A 16,931-nucleotide genomic window follows, 5' to 3' on the forward strand; every position below is an offset into this window, starting at 1 on the left:
CTGACTGTCTGATATCATTACATAAGTCCAGAAAACCACTTGTCCCAATTGTGATGAAACTTATATGATTTATTTATTCTTGACTGTCTTTTTGTGATGCATATAAACATGAGAAGGATTACCTGCAGTAGTGTGCAAATTTATTTGAACACCTCATGATTTGTCATTTATATCCTTTATGTACCTACCTGCATGAAAACCTCTGGATGTGAGACTTTACATTTTCGATCAGTAATCAGTGATATGAAAACAATAGCTACTCCTGTGAAAATGTTAGACCTTGGTTTCCGGCTGATTAAAGATTTAACACTATGAGATACTGACACAGTACAAAAGAGTGTTCTGGGATTCGGTCGTTCAAGTCTACAACTCTGTCTTGAAGACACTTGTGTCCTAAGGAACAGGTTTGTGTCAGTAACTTTACAAAGCAGCTCCCATTGTCAAAGCCTTATATTGTATCCCTTTTGTGGCGATGGTTATATAAACACATGTTAAGTTTTTGTTTCAGGTCTCTGACACATTCTTTTTAACCTCTGGCCAAAGATACACGTCCCATGCGTTGTCTTGAGTTGGTACACAGCTGCATTCCATGATTCTCTCAATGAAGTTCCATTCCTGGTATTGTCCAGTAAAAAACACTGCCACATTGTTTTACCTTATGGATGTACAAATACTGATCTTTTTGACATGACCATTTTATTTTGAGGATAATTCATTAACAATGAGAGGGTTAAAGTGGTGACTGAGGTTCAGTTTCACATGAAAACACTATTCCCTGCAGTCAGCTTTAGTATGGGATTCCATATGAGCCTTCAGTTTCACCCATGCCAGGTTTTATAACAAGCTTGATTCACCACAATGTGTAGCGTGGGTGTGTCTTATCAAACACATAGTAAAACCAGGAATGGATCACACTGCTGTGCAATGGGAGTCTTATTTCCATCCCTGTAAATGCTCCTTTCTTTGCTTCAGGAGAAATCCATGAACATATGTACAAGTATGTTAGTTTTGTTGCCTGCCCTTAACTGAACTACAATTCTCAATAAATGTGAGCTTAATGAATAATACATATTTAAAAAGTAGTATACTTTTCTGTACCTCCATGAAATGGTATGACACTGATGTAATATGCCTAATACAACGTTGGACACCACCTTGCTGTACCTTTGTAGAATCTATAACTCTGTAAGTCAGTTTTTCCAAGACTGAAGTTAAAAGTTATCGACAGCCAAGGTCTTAAAACGATCAAGAAGAGCGCATGCGTAGTGAAGGCGGCGCGCCGTTGGGGCTGGATTTTGAAAGGGAGAAGGGGGCTGAATTGCAAAGCTTGATTACAATATACACGGGAATTATTTAATCAGCAATACTTGCAGTACAAGGTAAGCGTGGGGTTCTTTTGAATTAAGAGTGTAGTATGTATTGCTTATTGAGGTGCCGTTTTAATTTAATAAGTAAACAGAAGACAAAGTATGCAATTTTCTTTGATTTTTTTTCTGCACATGTTTTATGCTAAGGAATAAAAACAGAAAAAGGAGCCGAGGTCTTCAGCTGTATTTTTATGGGTTATGGTACAATTGGACAACGGTATTTCGATAGTAAAATCTAAGACATAATATTTATATAGCTTTCGTATGTTAGTTTGATTTAATCTTAAAATTTCAGTTGTAAAATATCAAAATGTGTGCTGTGCTTATGTAACTAAACATATAATATGGTTTTAAATAGCAGAGAACGTGATTCGTTTGTGATTTTAAATTATTATAAGATGTATTTTAATTCACTGTATGGGCCCTGTATGGTTACATTGATCCGTTCATTTTACTAGAACATATCAGTCAAGGGATTAAAGGATCGGCCGCATTACATGGTGTCGTTTATAAATAATTGGAAGCAGTGATTTAAAAAACATTCTTAATTTTAAAAATGCAAACACGTAACATTCCCTTAATGCATTTCCAGGCAGTTGATTGTAATGAACTTGATCGAAAGGGCCTGTGTTCTGCATTGGGCCTTGTTGGGTTTTAATCGAACGTGACTAAGTCCCGCCTTGTAATTTGTGATTGGTGCACAGCAATGTGGTAGACGGACTGCCTTGGCTTTTATTGGACTGATGAAATGCTTGTCTTAAATTTAAACAAGAATGTTTGAAGTTTGTGCGACTCTCACGCCTGTTAATTTGTGAGCTAGAGAGACATGTTGCTTTATATTAGTCACTGCAGCCTTGTGATCTGACTGCTGGCTGAAGTTTTCACAGGTACAATATCAGTTGTATAATTTTATAAAACTTATATATATTTTATTAATACTGTTATTTGAGATGGTGGTGTTTTAACCAAATATTGTAAACGGCAAATAAACGTGTGTGAATACTGCTGCTAAGTCGGTATTTCATTTGCTGGGTGTGATTTGTATTTTCACAACTGCGTGTTAAATGTTGCGTGCTATATTATCTCTGTTAGCTCTCTCTTGCTACAAAAAAATCCCGTCATGAAACTTAACAAGGAAGGGGATATCTAGGGCTTTCGCTTGTTCCGGCTTGACATATGTCTTTAGCTTTTGTCAAATGTGGGTTTGGGAAAGTTTACATGCTGCGTGTCTTCATAAAGTTTGTCATAGGGATTCTATTATATTTGAGTAAAACAGTGGGCTGTGCGATGGAGAAGGTAGCTGACCACTTGAGCGGTGAAAGTGGGGGGAAAACCATTCACCATGCATAAAACGTGGCTGTTTTTAGTCGCACCAAATGTCCCCGCTACACACATACATTTTTACAATTAATGTTTATAGCTGTGACGATGTAACATTTAGGAATGGATGACATCCTTCCAATTAGTTAACAATGCATTTTTCACAGCAGCATGAAAGTAGCCCACTGGCTCCACTGTGTGTTCGCAGGTACAGTAGATTCATTATCATTAGTGACCACTACTGTATGAATCTATGCGACTTTATTGAAAGAGAAGGGGGTAAATGTGTTACCTACTGATTTATTCTAATTAACTGCATTTTCTTGTAATTTTTTTGCAGGTGTATAAACATGGATTTGAATGCTACTAATTTGCAGACCCTCACGGAATACCTGAGGAAGACTCTGGACCCAGATCCTGCAGTCAGACGACCAGGTAACCTGTCCAAGCTGCTGTAACTTTGTACAGGAAAAAAAGATACCTGCTTATTGCAGACTTCCTACTGCTTCCCCCTTACACTCTTTTTCACAAATCCTTCTTTGAGAACCGTTGTCACAGGTGCCGTTATGTTATTATGCCACTGGGGGCGCTGTTTGTTTGGATTTAGTAGGGAGTCATATCTGTGTGTTAGATCCTGAGGGTATGATTTACATTGTTTTTCAGCTGAGAAGTTCCTGGAGTCTGTGGAAGGCAATCAGAATTACCCCATACTGCTTCTAACGCTGCTTGAGAAATCACAGGACAATGTCATTCGAGTTTGCGCAGCAGTCATGTTCAAAAACTACATCAAAAGAAACTGGAGGATAGTAAGTATTGCAGTACATATCAATATGCTTGGGGGGGGGGGGGGGGGGGGGAGACCAGTTACATTACCCTGTTGCATGCTGGTCTTCCAATGGGCAAGACAGCAGATCCATCTGGAGAGATGAGACTTTTCTGTCCCCGAATACTGTTAGGTAGATGATGTTTCTAAAAATACATTTTTGGGTTTTTTTCCAGGTGGAAGATGAACCGAACAAAATCTGTGATATTGACAGGACGGCTATTAAAGCTAACATCGTAAATTTGATGCTTAGTAGCCCAGAGCAGATTCAGAAACAGGTATGCCATTTTCTACATGAAGTGTGCTCCTACAAGAATGTACAGCGACACTAGAGTTGTCTACGCACTTGGCCATTATACATTTAAATGTATTGTTACCAAGACTGAGCTTGATACAAAGTGATGAGGAAGCATTGCCTTGATTTTTATTTGTATTTTTTATTTAGTTGAGTGATGCTATTAGTATTATTGGGCGTGAAGATTTTCCTCAGAAGTGGCCAGATCTTCTTACTGAGATGGTAAACCGGTTTCAGAGTGGAGATTTTCACATCATTAATGGAGTGCTGCGGACGGCACATTCACTCTTTAAAAGGTACGGTTTTGAGCTTATTGCCATACAGTCAAGGCTCTTCATTTAAGATTCAACTGGGGTGCATTAGTATTTATAAAAAATGAAGTGAGTGCAAAGTAATTCATTATATTGCTGTTAATATTTGATAAGCTTATCTTGATCAGCAACAAATGAGCAAAAAATCTGTTTTGCTTATAGTTTTGCCAAATTTGTGTTTTATTGCAGATATCGACATGAATTCAAATCAAATGAGTTATGGACAGAAATTAAACTTGTCCTGGATACCTTTGCGCAGCCATTGACAGAACTTTTCAAGGTGGGCAACAGCTGCAGCTGTAACTGGTTAAAATAACAGCAAACAAGTTTAAGGTCAGGGAACAGTTAATTGTGTTTATTATTTAATTTTGAATGTGTAGTGTTTTGTATATAAACTTTAAGTTAAAGTCCTCTATAACCTCCTACTGCTGGACATGCTAGTTTGTCTGGATGACTCGCACAAGGATGTAATGGCAAGTTTCAAGACTGGAAAGAGTGTAATGCAAACAAACTGAACTGTCAATAAGGTCTGCTTTGCTGAAGTACATTCTGGAAGGTGTAGTAAATGATTACCAAGAATTATATTGTAGTGTAAAACACGATTTTGTGAGACCGCTACCCTAATGTGTATTGTGTGAATAGCATTAAATGTGTGTAAAATCATGAATTGTATAATAAGTTGTAATACTAAGTTGTAATACTAGTTTGTTTTGTTTTTTAGGCAACTATTGAGCTTTGCCAGACACATGCCAATGATGTAAATGCATTGAAGATTCTCTTCTCCTCGTTGACGCTCATTGCTAAACTCTTCTACAGCTTGAACTTTCAGGTGAGACCGTGTTGGGGTGGCAGGGCAGCGCAGTCATTGCATTAAAACACAGTACTGTGAAATTGGTGTTTGAATTGAAGTTTTTGAATGTTCCCTGTCAACTGGTATTTGACAGCGAATGCAAGTGGAGCTTCATTCTTGGTGAATGAAAGTTGTCTGCCTTTCCAGAATACTTTGTTTTATAGAATACTCTAATTATGTCTTTTTGATCCCCTAGGACCTGCCTGAATTCTTTGAAGATAACATGGAAACATGGATGACAAACTTCCACAATTTACTCACCCTGGATAACAAACTGCTGCAGACCGATGTAAGCCTTTTATTTCAGAGAGCTGACTTTTAAATAACTTTTTTTTTTTTTTTCCGGTAAATCGGTGCTGAAAGTTTAGAAAGAAGAACCTCTTACCCAATTGCCATTAAACTTGGTCAGGACATTCTTTAGCTGAAGTTATGGAGGGTATCCGAAGAAAGGGAGAATCAGGGTCTGTCTGTTTCGTCAGTACATTCTGTCGCAGCGATAGCTTGAATTGTGTATTTATGGCTGTGGCTTTCCTTTGTGTTTAATGGCAGGATGAGGAGGAGGCGGGCCTGCTGGAGCTGCTGAAATCCCAGATCTGTGACAACGCTGCCCTGTACGCTCAGAAATATGATGAGGAGTTCCAGCCCTACCTGCCTCGCTTCGTCACAGATATCTGGAACCTGCTAGTCACCACGGGGCAGGAGGTCAAGTACGACCTGGTGAGAGTCCGGCTGTGGCTTCTCTTAGTTCAGAGTGTACCAGGCAGATGGAGACGCTGATATTTCTACTAAACTGCAACAAGAATTTAGCCATTTCTTAAATGTTTGAAGCAAAATGAGACATTTGAAAAGTAAACTTATATTTAGTACATTCATATCTTAACACACTCAAGCATACATTATGAATGAAAGTCAGCTAGACAGTTTTTGCTAATTCCTTAATTTTTAAATACGGAGTACTACTTTTCTAGGTTATTTTTTTTATGTAAACCCTGTAATGGACATTTCTGTATCACACTAGATACAATGCTTAGCCACTCTTACTTTTTAAATCCAGCCTCATAAGCCAGACTTTCATATGCAGTACAGGCGTTTTGTACAAAAAATGGAATCTGGTTACATGAAGTAGCTTTTCTCCTTTAATAAACGCTTGGGCATTTACAGGGTTAAAGAAAGACATCAGAAGTTCTCTTTTATATTTGGCGATGGTTTAAAAAAAAAAAAAAAAAAAAAAATTCTCCACAGTTTGAATGTGTTTACGTGGGAAATTTTTGCATTTCTATTTATTTATTCTTCCTCCCCTTTGTTAGCTGGTGAGCAATGCCATCCAGTTCCTGGCATCAGTCTGTGAGAGACCTCACTATAAACACCTGTTTGAAGATCAGAATACACTGACCAGCATCTGCGAGAAAGTCATTGTACCCAACATGGAGTTCAGAAGTACGTATGCTGCTTTTTGTTTCCACAGTATACAGGGATATAGCGGATATGTCCAGAGTTAGTTATTGTATTTTAAGAGCTGCTTTGCCAGTTGTAATACAGCTTGGGATATATGTAAGCAGCTGACACACATTGAGTGGTATTCTGTATGCTTGTCAAGTAACACAATATACAGTCTAGTTTATTTATCTGATGTTGGTTGCTGCTAGTGTAGCAGTGCTTTTGAATGCACTGCTGGTATGGATTCTGTCCCCTGCTGGTGAAAACTGTTACAAGCTCTAAAACTACAGTGGTTAAGTTGCTTGGTTTGGAAGGGTTTGGTTTGCACCTGGAAACCAATCATTTTTGTTCATGTGTGTGTCTGTTTCCACAGCTGCTGATGAGGAGGCGTTTGAAGATAATTCCGAAGAGTACATCAGACGAGATTTGGAGGGTTCAGGTATTGCAACATTTAGAAATGCTGTGTATACATAACAAATAGAAATCTTATTAAACCTGCATCAAAAGACCAAGTGATAAATATTCCGAATCTGTCTGTCGGGGCACGTTTATATTGCAGATATTGACACAAGACGTAGAGCAGCCTGTGATCTTGTAAGAGGGCTTTGCAAGTTTTTCGAAGGTCCAGTGACTGCCATTTTCTCCGGCTACGTTAACTCCATGTTAACGGAGTATGCCAAGAGCCCGGGCACCAACTGGAAGCACAAAGATGCAGCCATCTACCTGGTCACCTCGCTCGCCTCCAAAGCACAGACTCAGAAGGTACTGCTGCACTCCCAGCTGGGCCTGGGGCTCTTCACACTGCCTTTCATTTTTACATTGAACCTTGAGTATGTCTTTAAAAACATGAAGGCCTGTTTGATGAGTGTACAAAGAAATCAAATACATGCCTTTTTATAAATAATGCTGCTAAATTTAACTATGCATAAGGGAAGCTCTCACATCCCGTTTTTGTATAATTGCTTGTGAGTTGGCTTTATTAAATTGAACCAATTAAACACCTGACTGGATCCCTATGGCTAGCAGATACCATTGGATTTGAAACAGTATGATGCTTGATTAAACAAAGTTCTGCCTGGTTTTGTTTCAGCATGGAATCACACAAGCCAATGAGTTGGTGAATCTCACAGAATTCTTTGTTAGTCACATACTGCCTGATCTGAAGTCTGCAAATGGTAAGAAAACAGAAATCGCATGCTTTCTTCCAACACTGCAGACCTGTATATAGGTCCAGGAAGGCTAACTTCACTCAAGATATTAACAGCTGGTTTAACAGGTCCTGATTATCACTACTCTTAGAACACCTAATGTTAACTTGGGTAGGGAAGTCCAAGATCAGTGCTAATTGGGGTCTGTGAAACCAGCTGCGAGAGATTCAGTTGAAATTTTCAATAAGAATGTTGCTATTTCTACATTCTACAACTCTGAAACTTCCTGTAAAGTTACAGGAGGGGTCTTGATGCAATCCATCTCCTTCCCCCAGTGCTGTTGAGTTTGATCAAATCAACCCCAAACATTCTGAGAACCCTAAAGAGAAGAGATGACCCCATACCATGAAGCCTGAACTGGGAAAGCAATTGTCTAAAAACCTTTAAATGTGTCCTCCTTACAGTGAACGAGTTTCCTGTGCTGAAAGCTGATGCTGTCAAATACGTCATGATTTTTAGGAGTCAGGTGAGTTTTATAAATAGGGGTTCTATTTTACTCCTAAGGATTTAATTATTTTTTAATATAAAATTGTAAGCTTCATTGTGTTGTGTACCCTTGCTTTCCCTTTTCAGCTTCCCAAAGAACAGCTCCTTGTGGCGATTCCTCTTCTAATTGCCCTGCTCCAGGCAGAAAGTATTGTGGCTCATACATACGCAGCCCACGCCTTGGAGAGGCTGTTCACAATGAGGGGGCCAAACAACACCACGCTGTGAGTGCACACCGCTTCACTGGAGATCGGCTTTAAACTGCCTGCTGCTGTGAATCCTTTTTTAAACTGTTTAATTGTTCTATTTCTACAATCTTGCTTTTTATCTGTTTTTCTAATTTTACAATTAAAACCACATTTTATTTTCTCATTCTGTATTTTAATTTAATGGTTTAATTGTTCATTTTTGTTGTGCTTTGGGATCCTTGTGGTGAATTGTAGTGACTTATCAAATCAAAGTAATTGATTTGACTGTGCACGTGAAAGCTTATCAGTATTGACATGGTGCAGCAGTCAAGTTTCATATATGCTTTTGCATGAAACAGACATGAATTTCTCATGATTGTGGATATTTCTCTCCTGTAGAATCACAGCTGCAGAAATGGCCCCGTTCACTGAGCAGCTGTTGCTCCACCTATTCAAAGCTCTGTCCATGCCGGGCTCTTTTGAAAACGAGTACATCATGAAAGGTAAGAGGGCTTGTTTGCTGCTGGCTGAGTTTGTAATCCTCATGTGTATCTAAGGAGTGTTAAGGAGAAGTGACAAGGGGGACATTTCACACACTTGCAATACAGCACAAACCAGCATTCTGTCTTCATATTTTAGTATGCTCATGCGTTCTAGTATCTTCTCGGTTCTATTCTCGTTGTCCTGGGAAAATGAACCGTGTTCCTGCCTCGTGTTAATTTCTGGGCATCTAATGGTATAGACCTTCATTTTCCAAAGTGGGGGTTGCTACCCAAATATGGGTCGAGGCAAGGTTTCTGATGGGTCGCCAAACAATCTAAAAATTGACGTTCAGTGCACAGTAAGATTTAGTTTCACTAACTTTTTGCTTATATTCAAAATAAATTAGCATAAAACTCATTAGCTGTAATTATGTAAACAATGTATTTATCACCAGTCTTCTGCTTTTAAATATGAACCGGAAATTAAAGTATAAGAGGACATTGCGGTTACTTGTGATTTTGAAAACAGTTATTTGTTAAAATGGATGCAGAACGAAAAATGTCTAATCCTACTTGCAGCTCAAAGAAACAAAAACAAATGCTCTCCATTAAATACCTACCTTCTTACATTCACTTGGGGTTTTCTTCCATTGGAAACGAGGATGATCCGCGTCCTCCGTGTGTCATTTGTTGTGAAGTCCTGGCTAACGAAAGCCTTAAGCCATCCAAACTGAAGCGGCATCTTGAGACATGGCATCCTGATTGCGCTGGGAAAGGACACAAGTTTTTCCAGAAAAAAGCTGATCAATTAGCTAAACGGCAAGACTGTCTTAAAAAATGAGGCACTGTCTCAGAGAAGCCAATGAATGCGTCCATGAGGATCTTTCAATGTGCCACGAAATTCTAGCAAGAGCATCACAAGAATTGTTCAGTCACATAGTTTGGAATGGCAGAACTACATGAAGATTGCAACCGATGGTGCTATGATGGTGACGGGTAGGAGGTCTGGTGTATAAACCTAGTGCAAGATCATGCCCCTGAAACTGTGTGGCATCACTGCTTTCTACACCGTGAAGCTCTGGCCTTTAAGAGAATGTCTGAACTTCATGAGGTTTTAAATGCAGCAGTTAAGGTTGTGAACTATATTAAGACCAGTGCTTTAAATACACGTTGCTTCCAGGCTTTGTGCTGTGAATTAGGAGCCGATCATGAACAGCTGTTAATGCACAGTGAAATACGTTGGCTTTCCTGTGGAAAGATGCTGCAGCGTCTGTTTGAGCTCCGAGAAGAGGTGCTGATTCTGAATTGATTGGATAGAATGAGGAGTTTGTCACCCCCCACGTAGCCTGTTAGCCTGTGAAAGATACTTCTCAGAAGTACAGGCTTTATTCATTTTGTCATCAGGGTATCTTTGGATACCCTGTCCAGTGTGCAGCAGTCTTTAGTTGATGCATGTCGGTTTTCCACCTTTCAGTCAAGTTCTATTCACAATGTTATCCAGTAAAAGTGAAAGATTTCACTCCCACATTGTTTTAACCACTGGCAATATAGAGATCTTTTTCACATTCCATTTTTACTTCATGTCAAACTGATCCCTCAGATATGCTGTTCCCATTACATTTTGTCTGGGGATGCTTTGTTCACTGATCTCGTCTGTGGTGACGAAAGACGGTTGTATTCATACATGTGAAATAAAGGCTAAAAAAAGCTAATTTTGCAGGACAATGCCTAATTGAAGTTTTGGTAAATTGAAACATGTTGACATTCTACTTCCCAGCTATTATGAGAAGCTTCTCCCTCCTTCAGGAATCCATTGTTCCCTACATCCCTACCCTCATCAGCCAGCTAACACAGAAACTTCTTCTGGTCAGCAAGGTAAAGAACACTTGCAGTTTTGAATGCCCAAGTTAGCTTTACATCTTCATTTAACTCTATGTAGATGGTCCTTTACCACTCAGCTGTCATACACCTTTTCAATGAGAAGGTAGTTGATTTAGTCTGATTTACTTTGTTTGTATGCACATTTGTACTTTTACAGTTTCATTACACTTGTTTATAATGCATCAATATATTGTATGTGCATCTGCAAGATCGCCATTAAACGACATCTTCAGTGAATGTTTAAAATGCTATGCCAAGTGTCCAAGGGTACTTTCTATTGGCCAGCCCTTCTGTATGTGGCGCACAGTGATTGTGCTGATGAATTTAGCTTTTATTCAGCTTTGTTTCTTGAATGTGGCAGTCATGCCCAAAGTGGCCTACTTTTTTTGCAGTAAACCTGATTTTTTTGGCTTGGTTATTAAAGTGAAGAATCCATCTGAAGTGTTTCTTTCATTCTCCTTCAGAACCCCAGCAAGCCGCACTTTAACCATTACCTGTTTGAGTCTCTGTGCCTGTCTGTGAGAATAACCTGCAAAGCCAACCCGGTGACTGTGAGCAGCTTTGAGGAGGCGCTGTTCCCCGTGTTCACAGAGATCCTGCAGAATGATGTGCAGGGTATGCTCTTTACAGCACATTCAATCATGAAGAAGAGAGGTTTTAGTCCTAGTGATACTGTGGAATGAGATCAGCAAAAGATCAGGTTACACAAGTAAAGTGGATTTATAGATTTGCAGCAAGAGACATTCAAAGTTAAGATAATTTGGTACTCTAGCTAACTAGACTTTATTTTTAGCAAGTTTTTTTTTTTTTGTTGTGTTGCAGAATCCTGCTAACAGCTGTCATCCAAATACCATAGCAGCAGAATTGGAAAATGGAAAAAACAAAAGACCTTAACACAGACTTTAGTACTGTTGTACATCTTTTGATTTGTTTCATGTTATAAATGTGGTGGTTGGTTTTTTTTTCTTTCAGAGTTTGTTCCCTACGTCTTCCAAGTGATGTCCCTGCTGTTGGAGATGCACACCACCAGCATCCCTCCCTCCTACATGGCACTGTTCCCTCACCTCCTGCAGCCTGTTCTGTGGGAGCGCACAGGCAACATCCCCCCACTGGTCAGGCTGCTGCAGGCGTACCTACAGAAAGGGGGCACCACCATCGCCACTACAGCTGCTGACAAGATTGTAAGTATTGTTATTACTAGATTTTTCTTAATTTGATCACCCCCCCCCCCCCCCCCCCCCTTATTCAGTCATCTCCCAGGCTTTATTTTCACTTGGTTTGTGTGCTCTGAACTGAGTTTACTGTTTTACAAGAAAGATAGTCTGGAGAAGAGATGTGTTAATATCAACATGAATTGCTTTTAACCCTTTTGCGGTCCATTGTCGGACTGGGTCCGACATTGCAATTATTCCTCACAGGTCCTTTGTCGGACTGGGTCCGACATCATTATAGCAACGCAATAAACGGGTGTTTAGTCATTTTTTCTCCGGAAAAAGCCGAGAAAACCATTCAATTGCCGAGTGGGAGCGACAGGAGCCGAGACAAGTTGAAAAAAAAAAAGGCGTATCTCATGAATAGTCATACATGGTATCAGGTATCAGATAACGGGGCGTTCATAGTAAACAAGCTGGCTGAGTGCGTCAGCGCACAGAGACTATCGTGGACATTTGCAGAGCTTTTTTCAGATGTTATAGTAATAAAATAATGACTTGGATCGCATTATTGAGGAGTTTGGTGATAAAACGAGTGATCCGGAGATGATCGATCGGTATGTACGACTATTATTATTATTATTATTTATTTCTTACATAGGTGAACGCTATAGCAAACAAAAGGGTGGGGCGGGGCTGGAGATGCCTAGTGAGTGCTTTGTTGATATGCAGGGCCATTTAAACCCGTTTGACTGTGAAAAAAAATACTTTTAAACAGCGCGTATAAAATTAACTGCGCGTGTGAAAATTAATTAGACCTGGCGTGCCTGACGCACAGTTAATAAATGGACTGCAAAGGGTTAAAGGCTAGCTTATAGATCCTTGTAAGATATCCCTGTTGAAGTTGTAATGTTTTAAGGTTTAGTTCATGTATTTTTTTATTTCAGCCTGGCTTACTGGGAGTGTTCCAGAAGCTGATTGCATCTAAAGCAAATGACCACCAAGGCTTCTATCTGCTCAACAGCATCATCGAGCACATGCCACCGTGAGTAAAACAGAGCATCGTTTTAATAAGGCCACTTCAAAGTGCCTGTGTATATTACACCTTTTAATACATACTAGTAGACACTTAGCTGATGTGTGTGTTTTTTTGTTTTAATGTGTTTGTATCAGAGATTCTATCAACCAGTACAAGAAACAGGTCTTCATTCTGCTGTTCCAGAGACTGCAGAGTTCGAAAACCACAAAGTTCATCAAAAGTGAGTTCATGGGCGAAATACATTCTGCTGTGTGTGTTTTTTAAATGGTAAAGACAGGAAAAAAAACAAAGTTGTTTAAATGTCCAATGTCATTTTTGTGGATTTGCATTACACTTTACTAAACAGTAAAATGTGACACACACACAGGGGCTAGAATAGACAATACCATACTGGATGAATTATAGCTAATACTGCTCCTAGGTGATTCGGTAAATAACTGTTTTTTAAAAGTCGGTTGGCAAGGTATTCCTGGTGACTGGTTGCTCTCAGTAAAGACCTGAAACTCAGTGTTCCTAATTGTCGGAGAACCTTGATGTTTACTACGAGATTTGCATATTGAGTGAATTCTGTCATCTTATTTCTATTCTAGGTTTCCTGGTATTTATAAATCTCCACACTGTCAAATATGGAGCCATAGCAACACAAGAAATCTTTGACAGCATACAGCCCAAGTAAGTGCTCTTTATGACCTGTAGATGCTGATATAAAATAGTCTTGTTCGTACTGGATACCGTGACCAAACTGAGAATGCTCTTGACTGTTGTGCAGGATGTTTGGCATGGTGCTGGAGAAGATTGTTATCCCAGAGGTGCAGAAAGTATCGGGGCCAGTTGAAAAGAAGATCTGTGCTGTCGGGATTACTAAAATACTGACCGAATGCCCTTCCATGATGGATACAGATTATACTAAACTCTGGTAATGCATGTCTTCATTTAATCTGTTAATGTCAGCATTGTTCCCCTTTATGATGATGACTGCAAATGTACATTTAAAACAAAAAAATATATTTTGTATAAACAGGCTGTCCCTCGCAATTGGTTTCTTACGCAAATATAATACCTTAATATATGGAAGCTGCATCTCCCTGTTGCAAGTTGGTATCAGTCACAGTGGGCAGAATATGCAAAGAAGGGTCTTTCAAGACCTTTGCAGCTGGTGATTTATTTGTATCTTGTCCCTTCCTTGCCTGTTGATCTAGGTCCCCCTTGCTGCAAGCTCTGATTGGCTTCTTTGAGCTTCCTGAAGATGACAGCATCCCTGATGATGAGCACTTCATTGATATTGAAGACACTCCTGGTTACCAGACTGCCTTCTCCCAGCTGGCCTTTGCCGGGAAGAAAGAACACGACCCCATCGGTGACTCTGTCAGCAATCCCAAGATCCTCCTGGCACAGTCGCTGCACAAACTGTCCACAGCATGCCCAGGAAGGGTAGGTTACAAACAGCATCAAACCCAGGATACATGCTTTTACTGACCCTTACAGAGGGTTCCTATGGTTTGTAACTTTACCTATGGTGTGTTGTTCCTGGATCGCCCTGTATAGAGAGAAGACCCATGGATATGTGGAGGCATCTCTCTGTCCTTAACAGCGTAGTAGTGTTTTACTAAACCTTGAACCACATACATGCTGTTTTATGAGGATTTTAAAGTTTCACTTGTAGTATGTTTATGTATCGTAAACCACTAACTAAGATTACTATAAATATGTTTAATTGTCTACTACTTTTTAGTTGATGGTGTATAACGATTTAACGGGTTCATAAAAGATTAATTTTTTTAAGTGTGGATCCATTTTTTTTTTGGTCTCACTAGGTACCATCCATGCTGAGCACCAGCTTGAATGCAGAAGCACTGCAGTATCTACAAGGTTACCTCCAAGCTGCAGCCATACAGCTGGTCTAAAAACAAGCCACTCGAGCCATTGCAGGCTTGCTCTCGGAACAAGAGCTGATCTGGAGGAGACCCGGCTCCATTTGTAGATTGACAAATACTATTGCTATCATGGTAAACATCTGCATATACCTTGTTAATAGAACCATTAGCTGTTTCACCAGATGCTGGTCTTGTCAGAAAGCAGTACAAGTTAAAAAATAAAATAAACTGATGTTCAATCTTTTAGAATTTTAACTCTAATGTATACCAAAAAGATTTAAAAAAATAAAGATTGTATTGGCCAAGTTTAAAAGAAGAAATGGTCTATGAAGTTTACAAATGGGACTGTAGAGGTTCTGTGTTTTGTGGAATTGGTTTCAAGCGGCTTGTATTGTGAAGGTGACATTTTAAAAGAATGCTGATATACTAGTGTTGAAACAGCTCATTCGTTTATTTTAACAATGATTTCTTTGGAAAGGGAATGTAAGAGTTCAGTCATGAGTGTTACTGATGAAGGAGTTAAGGATTGAAATGGAAGTCCCATTTAGCCACAGGCCTGTGTGGGTTTGCACGCGTTTCTTTTCTTGCAGCTCAATTGCAGTCGGTCACCACTTCATTTGTTTTGCAGTGCATTCATGCTAGTTCGGGAGTCTTTATTTTGCTGGTGGGTACAGCGCTGGTTGTAGAGCAGTAACGTGTATCCATCTTGAACTGGCCCGTCATTTCAATGGCAATGCTTCTAAACTTTCTGGATCCCTGTCTGTCGTGTCTATTTATGTTGTCTACATTTTTTTGTTTTGTTATTTGTTTTTGATCCAAATCTGAATAAATAAAAGTCACTTGTGTAAAAAGCTTGTCATATTTTAATTTTCCCAGGAAATAAAAAAAAATAATAATTATTTATTTCTTGCACCAGTTTCAGTCCTACAGATTCACAGACCCTGATTAGCACTAATCTTTGACAACCTAATGTTACAGTCCAAGATTAGGGATTATTGGGGGCATTAAACCACCCCCTATCATGTGCTCCCCTTAAGACAGCCCTTTATGCTGTGAAGCTGGTTATAAGGCAGTACAGTCACGGCTCCTGTTTGCCCGATAGTACCATTAAACTAGCACAAGTATTCTTGTTATAAGGTGCAACACAAATAGTAGCCTTGTAGCTATGGCTTAAGTGTTCTAAAGGGCTGTATAATAACTTTAAAATCTACAGTTAACCAGCATGCATAACCAATCAACACAGAACATGTATATAACTACATTAACATGACCATTTTCAAAATACAATATTACAGGTGTTTGTATAAAAAAACACGCTTCCTCTTGATTTAAGTGGACAAGTAATTGCAATATTAGCATTTGATATGATCTCACAAAAGCAGGAATCGCCTCCATAGGAGTGGTCCAGTGGTTAAAGTAAAGGGTTTGTAACCAGGAGGTCCCGGTTCAAATCCCACCTCAGCCACTGATTCATTATGTGACCCTGAGCAAGTCACTTAACCTCCTTGTGCGCTGTCCTTTGGATGAGACGTAAAACCGAGGTCCTATTGTAAATGACTCTGCAGCAGCAGGTGTGATGCATAGTTCACCCCCTAGTCTCTGTAAGTTGCTTTGGATAAAAGCGTCTGGCTAAGTGACTAAATAATAATACAAATAATAATAGTTTATTCTGTAATATAATAGTATGTCACTTTCAGTCACAATGGGCAAGACATTAGATATGACATTGCATGCTTCAGATATTTGCAGTAGATAATAAATACAATCTTCAAGCTCTGAAGAGCCCAGGAAATTTAAAAAGGGGGGATCACCCAAGAGTATATCGCTGCAGAACGAAGGCTCCCACAGCGTAGTGCTGCGTGCGCGTTATTCACCCTCAACATCCCTACCACGTGACCACAATACCCCACGAACCTTAGGTTTAGGGCTAGGTTATTGTGTGTATTTAAACTTACGGCCAATACCCCCATGAACCTTAGATTTAGGGTTAGGTTATTGTTATGAAATAGTTGCGCACGCAGCACTACCCTGTGTGAGCCTTCGTTCTGCCGCAATACCCCTCGGATCAGTTGTTAACATTTTAAACCTGCACACAATGCAACTGACCCATGTATATATTTTTAATACGCATACTAGTGACCTCTAGTGTTTTGAAAAGGAAACACCACACAATATAGGGGATAACATTTTGAATGTCATCTCTTCCTTAGAGTTCTCCT

At 39.5% G+C, this 16,931-nt stretch overlaps 1 protein-coding gene across 2 annotated transcripts; it reads left to right on the forward strand.

Moving 5' to 3' along the window:
* The first annotated feature begins 1,248 nt into the window (after positions 1-1,248).
* On the forward strand, positions 1,249-15,563 carry LOC117419942 (exportin-2-like). Of its 2 annotated transcripts, none has more exons than XM_058991173.1 (25): positions 1,249-1,379; positions 3,028-3,122; positions 3,351-3,493; positions 3,687-3,788; positions 3,956-4,101; positions 4,306-4,396; positions 4,838-4,945; positions 5,163-5,255; positions 5,516-5,683; positions 6,274-6,403; positions 6,777-6,842; positions 6,963-7,165; positions 7,494-7,578; positions 8,016-8,077; positions 8,185-8,321; positions 8,685-8,788; positions 10,545-10,642; positions 11,113-11,263; positions 11,621-11,829; positions 12,747-12,844; positions 12,973-13,058; positions 13,429-13,510; positions 13,608-13,754; positions 14,038-14,269; positions 14,653-15,563. In XM_058991173.1, the coding sequence occupies exons 2-25, from the start codon at positions 3,038-3,040 to the stop codon at positions 14,740-14,742; spliced, it is 2,916 nt and encodes a 971-aa protein (XP_058847156.1). In that variant the 5' UTR covers positions 1,249-1,379; positions 3,028-3,037; the 3' UTR covers positions 14,743-15,563. The 2 variants fall into 2 exon arrangements, with proteins under 2 accessions (XP_058847156.1, XP_058847157.1); XM_058991174.1 differs by lacking the exon at positions 1,249-1,379 and adding an exon at positions 2,132-2,254.
* The last annotated feature ends 1,368 nt before the right edge of the window (positions 15,564-16,931 follow it).

This window comes from Acipenser ruthenus, chromosome 18 (assembly GCF_902713425.1).
Source record: "Acipenser ruthenus chromosome 18, fAciRut3.2 maternal haplotype, whole genome shotgun sequence".
NCBI classification, from domain to species: domain Eukaryota; kingdom Metazoa; phylum Chordata; class Actinopteri; order Acipenseriformes; family Acipenseridae; genus Acipenser; species Acipenser ruthenus.